Genomic DNA, 14,870 nt, shown 5'->3' with positions numbered 1-14,870 from the left:
TCCTGCTGACAAATACTTTCCGCTGTTGGAAAAGAACTAGGTAATTGGCTTTGCTTCTTTCATTTGTGAGCTATGCTACAGCTTCATTGTTGACATTTATATCTTATTTTGAGAACCAAAATTCTAAAATGGCACTGGCTAAAGAAAAAGTGAATCCTAAATATAATTTGTGACCATTGATGAATTCTTTCACAGCTCATCCAACAACCCATTAAATTTTATGAAGTAGATTAGGAATAGATGACAAACTGTTATGCGTCTATGTATCTGTGTTCATCTATATGTCTATCTGTCCATTTTTCTGTTGGTTTCTTTGTATGTCTGTTTGTCTGTTTGTTTGTAGACTGGTAAGATGTTTTAGCAGGTAAAATAATTTTCTTTTAAACCTAGTGACCTGATTTAGTTTCTGGGATCCACATTGTAGAAGGAGTGTACAGATTCCTTTAAAGTATTCTTTAAACCCCACCTTATTGCTGTGGCATGTTCTTTCTAATACACACACACACACACACACACACACACAAACACACACACACACGCACACAAGCACACAGAGAGAGAGATAGAGGCACATACACATGCATGCAAATGAAGACACACACACTAAAGTTTTAAATGTTTGAAACATTTAACATTTATATTTAATGTTAAAGATTTTTTGTATATGTGTATATGATTGGAAATGTGTATGCATGAGTTTAGATGCATACAGACACTTGAAGATAACATAAGATCCCCAGGAGTGGGAGGTTCAGGTTTCTGTACAATCCTAAGCAACTTAACAGCTCTTATCTTTGGTGCACTTATTTTTAAATTCAGATCAAATGTAATTTTAAAGCTGTTATAGAAAATAAAGCACGATGATACCTAGTTAATAATAATCACAAAGATAATAACATGCAATTATCCAAATATATGTGTGCATATAGATATATACACACATATACATTTGGTATGATCACTTAGTTAAAACTTTTCCGTAAGTTACGAATTTATAGTAGGACTTCTACTAGATTCTTTTCTGATTGTCAAAACCACAATGAGAACTATGTCCGTCTCCCATGTGTCACCAGTTAATTGCTTCTAGATAGTATCCAGACTTACTACTACTCAGGGCAAAGTCCAAGAGGTTGTAAAACAATTAACCAAAGGTCATAAATAGAAAACTAATGATTTATTATAGGTGCTAGAACAGAAGATAAAATATTTACTTGAGGGGTTGGGGATTTAGCTCAGTGGTAGAGCGCTTGCCTAGGAAGCACAAGGCCCTGGCTTCGGTCCCCAGCTCCGAAAAAAAGAACCAAAAAAAAAGAAAAAAAATTTACTTGGCTTATCTCTACAAGACTTCACTAATAACTTGTAGTTTTTAAGTTTCAACAAGACTGTAGAGCTGTGAAAAGTGATGAATGTTTAGACAGATAGTTTTACTCCTAAATGATATGCATGTAAACATTCTCTATTGCTAACTTCTGCTTCAATTAATGATTTGATTTAATGTGTGTACTTGTGATGAACTTTTTAACACGTTATCATGTATTCTGAAAGATGTATAAGTACTGAGGACAAAGAGAAAAAATAATTTTTCCTTTGCCCCATTTATAATCTTTCTGTTTTCATCCATTTTCTTAGAGAGTTATTATAAGAAACATTTTACAACTTAGTAATAAATGCTATAATCACTTTTCAGAGTGCTCCTTTTTTTCCCTGTGACTTCCAACTAGCAAACTGAAAGTTAGAGTTGCACAATTCCGGCTGAGACTGAAAAAAGGCCACATTATGTAATCCTCCCTGTTTGGCTACAGGTGTCAATCTCCTAAACTAGCAGCTTTTTACCTTCAAAAATGACAAGAACGTTTTTAGGAATTTTTAGAAGTTATCATCAGCATTTCAGTATAGTTAGAGAGAGCTAGAATGTCTCGAGACCCAGAATTTAAAGCCACACCTTTGTGCCTCCTTTGTATGCTCTTCAGGATGGAGGCTCATGGCAGAAAATACGCTCAATTTTACATCATGAGAAAATGGAAGATAAAACTCAAAATAATAATAGCATCTACTTAGAACATACAAATAAAAATCTTGAGCACACTAACGTTGAGTACACTAATTGCAACATTGTATAGGAGAATTTTAAAATGACACAGTGATTTTGGAAAATAATGGCTTTTATTTTTATTTCTATCCCTTAATCTTTGTTACAGTCTAGACGTTATCCACCTACCAGTCCACCGTTCAACTGTTCCACATCCCATACTTCCAACCCTAACCACACATTGCCATCCCCAAGCGGATGTCTCCACCCCGTACCCTCCACACCAGACACACCACTCCCTGGGGTCCCACCTCTCTGGAGAGTAGGTACATCTTCTGCTACATATGTGTTGGGGGCTTCATTTCAGGTAATATATGCTAACTGATTGGTGGCTCAGTGTCTGAGAGATCCTTAGGGTCCAGTTTAGTTGAGACTGATGGTCTTCTCATGTGGTTGCCCTCCTCCTCAGATTCTTTCAGCTTTTCCCTGACTCAATCACAGGAGTCAGCAGCTGCTAATCATTGGTTGGGTATAAAATCTGTAGCTGACTCTTTCAGCTGCTTCTTAGCATCTGAAAAGCATCAATGATAGGTCCCTGTGTAAGCACACCATAGCCTCAGTAACAGTGTCAGGCCTTGGGGCCTCACACTGAGCTCAAACTCAATTTGGACCTGCCACTGGACTTCCTTTTCCTCAGAATTTTCTCCATTTCCATTCCTGCAGTTCTTTCAGACAGGAAAAATTATGGGTCAGAATTTTAACTGTGGGATAGCAACCCCATCCCATGCCAACATCAGATCATGTTCCCCTCTCCCACCTCTGTCCCCTTTCCCTTCCCAGTCCCTCCTCCCCCCACCCCTGTTTGTGATTGCTTTCATGATCTGAAAGGGACTAAGGGACTGAGGCATCCTAACTTGGGTCCTTCAGCTTGTTGACCATTTTGAGTTCTGAGGACTGTATCTTGGGTATTTCATTTTGTACTTTTTTTTGACCAATATTCACATATTAGGGAGTACATACCATGCATGTTCTTTTGGGTCTAAGTTTCCTCACTCAAAATGATATTTCCTAGTTCCATCCATTTGCCTGCAAAACTCAGGATGTCTGTTCTTTATGACTCAGTAGTTTTTCGTTCTGTAAATGAACCACATTTCTGTCCATTGTGCTGTGGGACATTTAGTTCATTTCCAGCTTCTAGCTATCACAAATAAACCTGCTATGAATATAGTGGAACATGTGCCCCTGAGACATGGTAGGGCATCTTTTGGCTATATGCCTAAGAGTAGTATAGCTGGGATCTACATCTAATTTTCTGAGGAATATCCAGACTGATTTCCAGAGTGGTTTTGCCAGTTTGCAATCCCACCAGCAATGGGGAGTGTTCCTCTTTTTCCACATTCTTGACAACCTGTAGTTTTGATCTTAGTCATTCTGATTGGTGTAAGGTGGAATCTCAGGGTCATTTTGATTTTCATTTCCCTGATCACTAAGGACTTTGAACATTTCTTTAAATGCTTCTCAGCCATTTAAGATTCCTCTGTTGTGAATTCTTCATTTGGTTATTTACCCAATTTTTGGATTGGGTAGTTTGGTTTCTTAGTAGTTAGCTTCTTGAATACTTTATATATTCTGAATATATAAAGTATTCAGGTTAGTGGAGATTTTTCCCAATTTATAGGTTGCTTACTGGATGTGCCTTTGACTTACAGAAGCTTTCCAGTGCAGTAGGAGTTCTGTTTAGGAAATTTCCCCCTATGCCAATGATTTCAAGGCTCTTTCCCACTTTCTCTTTTATTAGGTTCAGTGCATCTGGATTTATGTTGAGAGCTTTGATCCATATGGATGTGAGCTTTGTGCAAGGTGACAAATATGGGTCTATTTTCATTTTTCTACATACAGAAGGCCAATTGGACCAGCACCATTCATTGAAGATACATTCTTTTTTCCATTGCATATCAAAGATCAATTTTCCAAAAGTATATGGTTTTATTTCCAGGTCTTCAATTCTATTTGCCTGAACAACATGCTTGTCTCTGTACAACTATTATGTAGTTTTTATCACTATTGCTCTGTAGTATAGCTTGAGGTCAGGGATGGTGATCCCCCAGATGTTCTTTTATTGTTAAAAATTGTTTTCAGTATTTTGGGTTTTTTACTTTTCCAGATGAATTTGAGAAGTGTCTTTTCATGTGTTTGAAGAATTTTGTTGCGATTTTCATGGGGATTGCATTGAATACGTTGAGGGATTTTGGTAGGATGGCCACTTTTCCTATGTTAATTCTCCTAATATATGAGCAAAGGAGATCTTTCCATATCCTAAGGTCTTCGATTTTTTTTGTGAGTCTTGTTCTTGTCAAACAGATCTTTCACTAGTTTGGTTAGAGTAATTTCAAGCTATTTCATATTATTTGTGACTGTTGTGAAGGTTGTTATTACCCCACTTTCTTTCTCAGCCTGTTTTTCCTTTAAGTAGAAGAAGGTTACTGATCTGTTTGAGTAACTTATATATCCAGCCACTTTGCTGAAGTTGTTTATCAGCTGTAGAAGTTTCCATGGTAAAATATTTGGGGTTGCTTATATATACTATTTTGTCATATGCAAATAGTGATACCTCGATTTCTCCTTTCCCAATTTATATTGCCTTGATCTCCTTTTGTTGTCTTATAGCTCTAGCTAGAGCTTCTAGTATTATATTGAATAGATATGGGGAGAATATGCATCTTTGTCTTTTCCCTAATTTTAGTGGGATTGCTTTAGGCACCTCTCCACTTAATTTTGGCTATTGGTTTGCTGTAAATTGCTTTTATTATGTTTAGTTATGGGCCTTGAATTTTTGATCCCTATAATACTTTTAACATTAAGGGGTTTTGTATTTTTGTCAAATACTTTTTCAGTATCTAAGAAGATGACCATGTGATTTTTTTCTTTGCTTTTTTGTTTGTTTGTTTGCTTTCTTTTTTTAACATACTGGAATACATTAATGGATTTTCATATATTGAACCGACCTAGCATCCCTCGGATGATGCTTAGTTGATTATGCTGGATGATGGTTTTGATGTGTCCTTGGACTCAGTTTCTGGGAATTTTATTTAGTATTTATGCATTGATATTCATAAGGAAAATTGGTCTGAAGTTTTCTTTTTATGTTGGGCCCTTGGGTGGTTTAGGTTTCATAGTAATTGTGACTTCATAGAATGAATTAGGTAGGGTTCCCCTCTGTTTCTATTTTGTGGAATATTTTGAGGAATGTTGGTATCAAGTCTTCTTTGAAGGTCTGCAAGAATTATGCACTAAATCTATCTGGCCCTGGCCTTTTTTTGGTTGGGAGATTTTTGAATGTCTTCTATTTCCTTAGATGATATAGGCCTGCTTAGATAGTTTATCTGCTCTTGATTTAATTTTGGTACATTATATCTGTCTAGAAAATCATCTATTCCATCACCCAAGTTTTCCAGTTTGGTTGAATATAGGCGTTTGTAGTAGTATGTGATGATTTTTTTAATTTCCTCAGCTTCTGTTGTTGTATCTCCCTTTTCATTTCTGATTTTGTTAATTTGAATACTGTCTCTGGTCTCTTTACTTAGTTTGACTAGGGGTTTATCTATCTTGTTGATTCTCTCAAAGAACCAGCTTTTGGTTTTGTTGATTCGTTATATAGCTCTCTTTGTTTCTGTTTGGTTGATTCCTGCTCTGAGTTCGACTATTTCCTGCTTTCTACTCCTCTTGGGTGTGTTTACTTCTTTTTGTTCTAGAGCTCTTCACTGTGTTGTTAAGTTGCTAACTAGGATCTCTTCAATTTCTTTACCAGGCTACTTAGTGCTATCAATTTTCCTGTTAGCACTTCTTTCATTGTGTCCCATAAATATAGATATGTTGTGTCTTTATTTTCATTGAATTCTAGGAACTCTTTAATTTCTTTCTTTATTACTTCTTAGATCAAACAGTGACTTTTAGATAGATAATTGTAACAAATATACATGAGCCAATCCTCCTGCTCTGCATATGCCGAAGGATATTTAAGGACAATTACCTCAGCAACAATTTGCCTGTGAACTGTATTTTAAAAACCTGAATAAAGAATTAATTCACTCTCTTTCAGCTACTGAATGGATAATTTAGGGGTGATATAAAACAATGTCAAGATATTGATTAGGTCTGTTGGTTAGGTCTTTTCTGAAGCATCCCTTTTCTTGTTAGTGCTGTCTTCTTGTGACCTTCACTAACATATCTTTATGTATGGCTTCCTGTTAACTCAAAATGTTCCCAAACCTGTTCTGTAAATAAGAATATGAGTCCAGTAAGACAATATTGTAATCAGACAATATTGGCTGCATTTTAATGTAATCATCCCTTTAGAACATGATCTCTAAAGTTAGACATACTCTGAATACACATTCTTAGGAGTTAAAGTTACGAATTTGGGGGCAGCTTGGTATGGTATGGGGGCTTGAATTTTGTGGGATATGAATTGTAGATCAAGTTTTATTTCTGACAGAGCATATCAAATTTTGGTAATGAGAAGGCATTAGGAGTGGAACTGAAGATTGGTCCAACTTTAGAGCCCTTATGTGACAGTTTTTCTTCCCTCAAATATTTGTTAATATCCTATAACTCATATCTCATCAAATTGTCATCAGGGGTTCTATGTTGTTATATTTTATATCTCGCAAACAGGACTAAAAATATTTAAAATTTAAATTCAGCAATCCTTTGAAATACCAGGTGTTAAAACACAGATGCTTACCATTGGAAGACAAAAGCTGACCAGATATTTTGGTCTCTTGCTAGGCAACTAAAATGAGTAAGTATCTACAGATGATGTTAACACACCTGAAAATAAAAGAAAACTGGAGGCAGGATGGTGAAATAATTGGCCAACTACATTTGTATTTATTATTGAATCTTTCATCCTTAAAAAGTATATAGAAAATAAAAGTAGCATTTTATATTTATTTAAGAATAAGGAAATAGGCTCCCAGACCCGGTGAGAGAGAGACCCAACCACCTGGTCAGGTGGGCACTCCTGAGGCTGCAGAGCAGAAGAGACCACCAACTCTGCTCACCCCTGCCCACATCCCTGGCCCAAGAGGAAACTGTATAAGGCCTCTGGGCTCCCGTGGGGAAGGGCCCAGGAGCGGCAGGACCCCTGTGCCTGAGACACCGCCGGAACCTGAAAGAAACAGACCGGATAAACAGTTCTCTGCACCCAAATCCCGTGGGAGGAAGAGCTAAACCTTCAGAGAGGCAGACAAGCCTGGGAAACCAGAAGTGACTGCTCCCTGCACACACATCTCGGACGCCAGAGGAAAAAGCCAAAGACCATCTGGAACCCTGGTGCACTGAAGTTCCCGGAAGGGGCGGCACAGGTCTTCCTGGTTGCTGCCGCTGCAGAGAGCCCGTGGGCAGCACCCCACGAGCGAACCTGAGCCTCGGGACCACAGGTAAGACCAAATTTTCTACTGCAAGAAAGCTGCCTGGTGAACTCAAGACACAGGCCCACAGGAACAGCTGAAGACCTGTAGAGAGGAAAAACTACACGCCAGAAAGCAGAACACTCTGTCCCCATAACTGACTGAAAGAGAGGAAAACAGGTCTACAGCACTCCTGTCACACAGGCTTATAGGACAGTCTAGCCACTGTCAGAAATAGCAGAACAAAGTAACACTAGAGATAATCTGATGGCGAGAGGCAAGCGCAGGAACCCAAGCAACAGAAACCAAGACTACATGCCATCATCGGAGCCCAATTCTCCCACCAAAACAAACATGGAATATCCAAACACACCAGAAAAGCAAGATCTAGTTACAAAATCATATTTGATCATGATGCTGGAGGACTTCAAGAAAGACATGAACACACTTAGGGAAGCACAGGAAAACATTAATAAACAAGTAAAAGCCTACAGAGAGGAATCGCAAAAATCCCTGAAAGAATTCCAGGAAAACACAATCAAACAGTTGAAGGAATTAAAAATGGAAATAGAAGCAATCAAGAAAGAACACATGGAAACAACCCTGGATATAGAAAACCAAAAGAAGAGACAAGGAGCTGTAGATACAAGCCTCACCAACAGAATTCAAGAGATGGAAGAGAGAATCTCAGGAGCAGAAGATTCCATAGAAATCATTGACTCAACTGTCAAAGATAATGTAAAGCGGAAAAAGCTACTGGTCCAAAACATACAGGAAATCCAGGACTCAATGAGAAGATCAAACCTAAGGATAATAGGTATAGAAGAGAGTGAAGACTCCCAGCTCAAAGGACCAGTAAATATCTTCAACAAAATCATAGAAGAAAACTTCCCTAACCTAAAAAAAGAGATACCCATAGACATACAAGAAGCCTACAGAACTCCAAATAGATTGGACCAGAAAAGAAACACCTCCCGTCACATAATTGTCAAAACACCAAACGCACAAAATAAAGAAAGAATATTAAAAGCAGTAAGGGAAAAAGGTCAAGTAACATATAAAGGGAGACCTATCAGAATCACACCAGACTTCTCGCCAGAAACTATGAAGGCCAGAAGATCCTGGACTGATGTCATACAGACCCTAAGAGAACACAAATGCCAGCCCAGGTTACTGTATCCAGCAAAACTCTCAATTAACATTGATGGAGAAACCAAGATATTCCATGACAAAACCAAATTTACACAATATCTTTCTACAAATCCAGCACTACAAAGGATAATAAATGGTAAAGCCCAACATAAGGAGGCAAGCTATACCCTAGAAGAAGCAAGAAACTAATCGTCTTGGCAACAAAACAAAGAGAATGAAAGCACACAAACATAACCTCACATCCAAATATGAATATAAAGGGAAGCAATAATCACTATTCCTTAATATCTCTCAATATCAATGGCCTCAACTCCCCCAAAAAAAGACATAGATTAACAAACTGGATACGCAATGAGGACCCTTCATTCTGCTGCCTACAGGAAACACACCTCAGAGAAAAAGACAGACACTACCTCAGAGTGAAAGGCTGGAAAACAACTTTCCAAGCAAATGGTCAGAAGAAGCAAGCTGGAGTAGCCATTCTAATATCAAATAAAATCAATTTCCAACTAAAAGACATCAAAAAAGATAAGGAAGGACACTTCATATTCATCAAAGGAAAAATGCACCAAGATTAACTCTCAATCCTAAATATCTATTCCCCAAATACAAGGGCACCTACATACGTAAAAGAAACCTTACTAAAGCTCAAAACACACATTGCACCTCACACAATAATAGTGGGAGACTTCAACACCCCACTCTCATCAATGGACAGATCATGGAAACAGAAATTAAACAGTGATGTCGACAGACTAAGAGAAGTCATGAGCCAAATGGACTTAACGGATATTTATAGAACATTCTATCCTAAAGCAAAAGGATATACCTTCTTCTCAGCTCCTCATGGTACTTTCTCCAAAATTGAGCAAATAATTGGTCAAAAAACGGGCCTCAACAGGTACAGAAAGATAGAGATAATCCCATGCATGCTATCGGACCACCACGGCCTAAAACTGGTCTTCAATAACAATAAGGGAAGAATGCCCACATATACGTGGAAATTGAACAATGCTCTACTCAATGATAACCTGGTCAAGGAAGAAATAAAGAAAGAAATTAAAAACTTTTTAGAATTTAATGAAAATGAAGATACAACATACCCAAACTTATGGGACACAATGAAAGCTGTGCTAAGAGGAAAACTCATAGCGCTGAGTGCCTGCAGAAAGAAACAGGAAAGAGCATATGTCAGCAGCTTGACAGCACACCTAAAAGCTCTAGAACAAAAAGAAGCAAATACACCCAGGAGGAGTAGAAGGCAGGAAATAATCAAACTCAGAGCTGAAATCAACCAAGTAGAAACAAAAAGGACCATAGAAAGAATCAACAGAACCAAAAGTTGGTTCTTTGAGAAAATCAACAAGATAGATAAACCCTTAGCCAGACTAACGAGAGGACACAGAGAGTGCGTCCAAATTAACAAAATTAGAAATGAAAAGGGAGACATAACTACAGATTCAGAGGAAATTCAAAAAATCATCAGATCTTACTATAAAAACCTATATTCAACAAAATTTGAAAATCTTCAGGAAATGGGCAATTTCCTAGACAGATACCAGGTATCGAAGTTAAATCAGGAACAGATAAACCAGTTAAACAACCCCATAACTCCTAAGGAAATAGAAGCAGTCATTAAAGGTCTTCCAACCAAAAAGAGGCCAGGTCCAGACGGGTTTAGTGCAGAATTCTATCAAACCTTCATAGAAGACCTCATACCAATATTATCCAAACTATTCCACAAAATTGAAACAGATGGAGCACTACCGAATTCCTTCTACAAAGCCACAATTACTCTTATACCTAAACTACACAAAGACACAACAAAGAAAGAGAACTTCAGACCAATTTCCCTTATGAATATCGACGCAAAAATGCTCAATAAAATTCTGGCAAACCGAATTCAAGAGCACATCAAAACAATCATCCACCATTATCAAGTAGGCTTCATCCCAGGCATGCAGGGATGGTTTAATATACGGAAAACCATCAACGTGATCCATCATATAAACAAACTGAAAGAACAAAACCACATGATCATTTCATTAGATGCTGAGAAAGCATTTGACAAAATTCAACACCCCTTCATGATAAAAGTCCTGGAAAGAATAGGAATTCAAGGCCCATACCTAAACATAGTAAAAGCCATATACAGCAAACCAGTTGCTAACATTAAACTAAATGGAGAGAAACTCGAAGCAATCCCACTAAAATCAGGGACTAGACAACGCTGCCCACTCTCTCCCTACTTATTCAATATAGTTCTTGAAGTTCTAGCCAGAGCAATCAGACAACAAAAGGAGATCAAGGGGATACAGATCGGAAAAGAAGAAGTCAAAATATCACTATTTGCAGATGACATGATAGTATATTTAAGTGATCCCAAAAGTTCCACCAGAGAACTTCTAAAGCTGATAGACAACTTCAGCAAAGTGGCTGGGTATAAAATTAACTCAAATAAATCAGTTGCCTTCCTCTATACAAAAGAGAAACAAGCCGAGAAAGAAATTAGGGAAACGACACCCTTCATAATAGACCCAAATAATATAAAGTACCTCGGTGTGACTTTAACCAAGCAAGTAAAAGATCTGTACAATAAGAACTTCAAGACACTGAGGAAAGAAATTGAAGAAGACCTCAGAAGATGGAAAGATATCCCATGCTCATGGATTGGCAGGATTAATATAGTAAAAATGGCCATTTTACCAAAAGCAATCTACAGATTCAATGCAATCCCCATCAAAATACCAATCCAATTCTTCAAAGAGTTAGAGAGAACAATTTGCAAATTCATCTGGAATAACAAAAAACCCAGGATAGCTAAAGCTATCCTCAACAATAAAAGGACTTCAGGGGGAATCACTATCCCTGAACTCAAGCAGTATTACAGAGCAATAGTGATAAAAACTGCATGGTATTGGTACAGAGACAGACAGATAGACCAATGGAATAGAATTGAAGACCCAGAAATGAACCCACACACCTATGGTCACTTGATTTTTGACAAAGGAGCCAAAACCATCCAATGGAAAAAAGATAGCATTTTCAGCAAATGGTGCTGGTTCAACTGGAGGGCAACATGTAGAAGAATGCAGATCGATCCATGCTTATCACCCTGTACAAAGCTTAAGTCCAAGTGGATCAAGGACCTCCACATCAAACCAGACACACTCAAACTAATAGAAGAAAAACTAAGGAAGCATCTGGAACACATGGGCACTGGAAAAAATTTCCTGAACAAAACACCAATGGCTTATGCTCTAAGATCAAGAATCGACAAATGGGATCTCATAAAACTGCAAAGCTTCTGTAAGGCAAAGGACACTGTGGTTAGGACAAAACGGCAACCAACAGATTGGGAAAAGATCTTTACCAATCCTACAACAGATAGAGGCCTTATATCCAAAATATACAAAGAACTCAAGAAGTTAGACCGCAGGGAAACAAATAACTCTATTAAAAAATGGGGTTCAGAGCTAAACAAAGAATTCACAGCTGAGGAATGCCGAATGGCTGAGAAACACCTAAAGAAATGTTCAACATCTTTAGTCATAAGGGAAATGCAAATCAAAACAACCCTGAGATTTCACCTCACACCAGTGAGAATGGCTAAGATCAAAAACTCAGGTGACAGCAGATGCTGGCGAGGATGTGGAGAAAGAGGAACACTCCTCCATTGTTGGTGGGATTGCAGACTGGTAAAACCACTCTGGAAATCAGTCTGGAGGTTCCTCAGAAAATTGGACATTGAACTGCCTGAGGATCCAGCTATACCTCTCTTGGGCATATACCCAAAAGATGCCTCAACATATAAAAGAGACACGTGCTCCACTATGTTCATCGCAGCCTTATTTATAATAGCCAGAAAATGGAAAGAACCGAGATGCCCTTCAACAGAGGAATGGATACAGAAAATGTGGTACATCTACACAATGGAATATTACTCAGCTATCAAAAACAACGAGTCTATGAAATTCGTAGGCAAATGGTTGGAACTGGAAAATATCATCCTGAGTGAGCTAACCCAATCACAGAAAGACATACATGGTATGCACTCATTGATAAGTGGCTATTAGCCCAAATGCTTGAATTACCCTAGATCCCTAGAACAAACGAAACTCAAGACGGATGATCAAAATGTGAATGCTTCACTCCTTCTTTAAATGAGGAAAAAGAATACCCTTGGCTGGGAAGGGAGAGGCAAAGATTAAAACAGAGACTGAAGGAACACCCATTCAGAGCCTGCCCCACAGGTGGCCCATACATATACAGCCACCCAATTGGACAAGATGGATGAAGCAAAGAAGTGCAGACCGACAGGAGCCGGATGTAGATCGCTCCTGAGAGACACAGCCAGAATACAGCAAATACAGAGGCGAATGCCAGCAGCAAACCACTGAGCTGAGAATAGGTCCCCCGTTGAAGGAATCAGAGAAAGAACTGGAAGAGCTTGAAGGGGCTCGAGACCCCAAAAGTACAACAATGTCAAGCAACCAGAGCTTCCAGAGACTAAGCCACTACCTAAAGACTATATATGGACTGACCCTGGACTCTGACCCCATAGGTAGCAATGAATATCCTAGTAAGAGCACCAGTGGAAGGGGAAGCCCTGGGTCCTGCTAAGACTGAACCCCCAGTGAACTAGACTATGGGGGGAGGGCGGCAATGGGGGGAGGGTTGGGAGGGGAACACCCATATGGAAGGGGAGGGGGGAGGGGGATTTTGCCCGGAAACCGGGAAAGGGAATAACACTTGAAATGTATATAAGAAATACTCAAGTTAATAAAAAAAAAAAAGAATAAGGAAATAACAATTAGTCTTCTTATAAAGAAGTCTAATCTAGAAAATGAATGATATAGTTCCTGTCAGAAAATGGGGAAGGAATTATGTAGAATTTTCTTATAAAAACAGAGGAAAGTGTGCTGAACCTTCAGTTTTATTCCTGCATTATAAGCACTGTGAAGTGCAAGAAGAGATAAGCAAAGAAAATATCGTTGTTGGCTACAAAACAGATGAGGATATGTTAAGAGAGCTGAAATACAAAGGTCTAAATACATAGTTTTGGGTGAGAGCAACTCTATCCTTTTATAGTGTAATCAGGAACCCAGGGATAAAACAAAATAACAAAGCACCAACAGGAAAGAACATCTTCTCTTCACTATAAATTCTCGACTTGACAACTCTGAAAGTGCCAAATAAAGTGATTGTTCTTCCCTTATATTGTCCCTGTTAAGTATATTTCTCACAATGGTGAGAAAGCTAATACTTCCAGGAAATTGGTACCAGTCAAGTTGGATGCCTGCTGTGACTAATTGTCCATGTCATTCAGAAACTTTTGAAACAAGAAAGAAAAGAATTTGTAAGTTCTTGGAGCAGTGGATAGGGAACTAGTAGAGTTCTCTGACTAGAAGCTGCAGGATAATTCTGATGGACACTTAGAAGTCAAGAACAGGAATTAACCAACAAATACTTTGTGGCTTATGAAGTTTTTGATGAGAAAGAAGATTTTATTTTAAATAGGACAAGAGCTAGTTTGCATTACATTTTCAATAAGAGTTTAATTATGTGTGTTCTAGATCCTGAAACTTTGAGAAACACCCTAAAAATAGTGGGCTGAATCATTTGACGTTGGGGACCCGACGTCCGAACTAAGCAAAGCTAGAGCCCTGCCCTGAGCAGATTCCTGAGAATGACTTGAACTTTTCAAAGAACTTGTCCCCAGAAGACTGTTGCCTCATTGTGTAAGGAGAATATCTTGCAGTTTAATGATTTACCTTATGTCCTTGGGCACTTCCCAGTACTCCACCGCCCTAAGCTTCAGTTCCTGCTTCAATTCCTGCTTCAGATCTTTAAATGCTGTATATTCCTCTCAATAAATGAGACCTTGACAACAGAACCTCTCCTTCTTTTCTCCCCTCCCCTTGACCCTCAGGTAGCGCCTCTTCAGGACCCTGCATAACTGGACCTGCTGGACGGTTCAAGTGGTGCCTGAACAGGGACGTGAAGCACGGCCAACTACCGGACGACAGAGACAGGACATCTGCGGAAAAACTGAGGACTCTTCAGGCCGCATCTCTCGTGTGTCGCTGGAGAGGGAGGTAAGAGAGGGCCCCCAAATAAATGTCGTCCCATTGTCATGGGGAAGGTATTGTCTAAGGAAGCTTGTTTCATAGGAGAGATCAAGCTTTCACTCAGGGAGAGAGGAATAAGAGTTATGAAAAAGGATCTCTTTAAATTATTTTGTCTTTGTGTCAGAAACTTGTCCTTGGTTTATTATT

The 14,870-nt window shown here is 38.6% G+C and overlaps 1 protein-coding gene across 8 annotated transcripts in view; it reads left to right on the top strand.

Annotated features, from left to right (window-relative positions):
* The window catches only part of LOC134479989 (uncharacterized), a 164,902-nt gene that overhangs the window by 62,902 nt on the left and 87,130 nt on the right, over positions 1–14,870 (top strand). For all 8 annotated transcript variants that reach the window (XR_015627040.1, XR_015627039.1, XR_015627042.1 and 5 more), the window contains one exon: positions 14,525–14,690. Coding sequence is in view for 4 of the 8 variants with exons in the window: in XM_087563992.1 (XP_087420118.1) it covers positions 14,525–14,690 (166 nt within the window). In the remaining 4 variants the exon portion in view is untranslated. The remainder of the gene's footprint in view (positions 1–14,524; positions 14,691–14,870) is intronic.

This window comes from Rattus norvegicus, chromosome 8 (genome assembly GCF_021556685.1).
Source record: "Rattus norvegicus strain SHRSP/BbbUtx chromosome 8, alternate assembly SHRSP_T2T, whole genome shotgun sequence".
Lineage (NCBI taxonomy): Eukaryota > Metazoa > Chordata > Mammalia > Rodentia > Muridae > Rattus > Rattus norvegicus.
The sequence above is the reverse complement of the archived record's forward strand: the minus strand, read 5'-3'. Positions and strand labels throughout refer to the sequence as shown.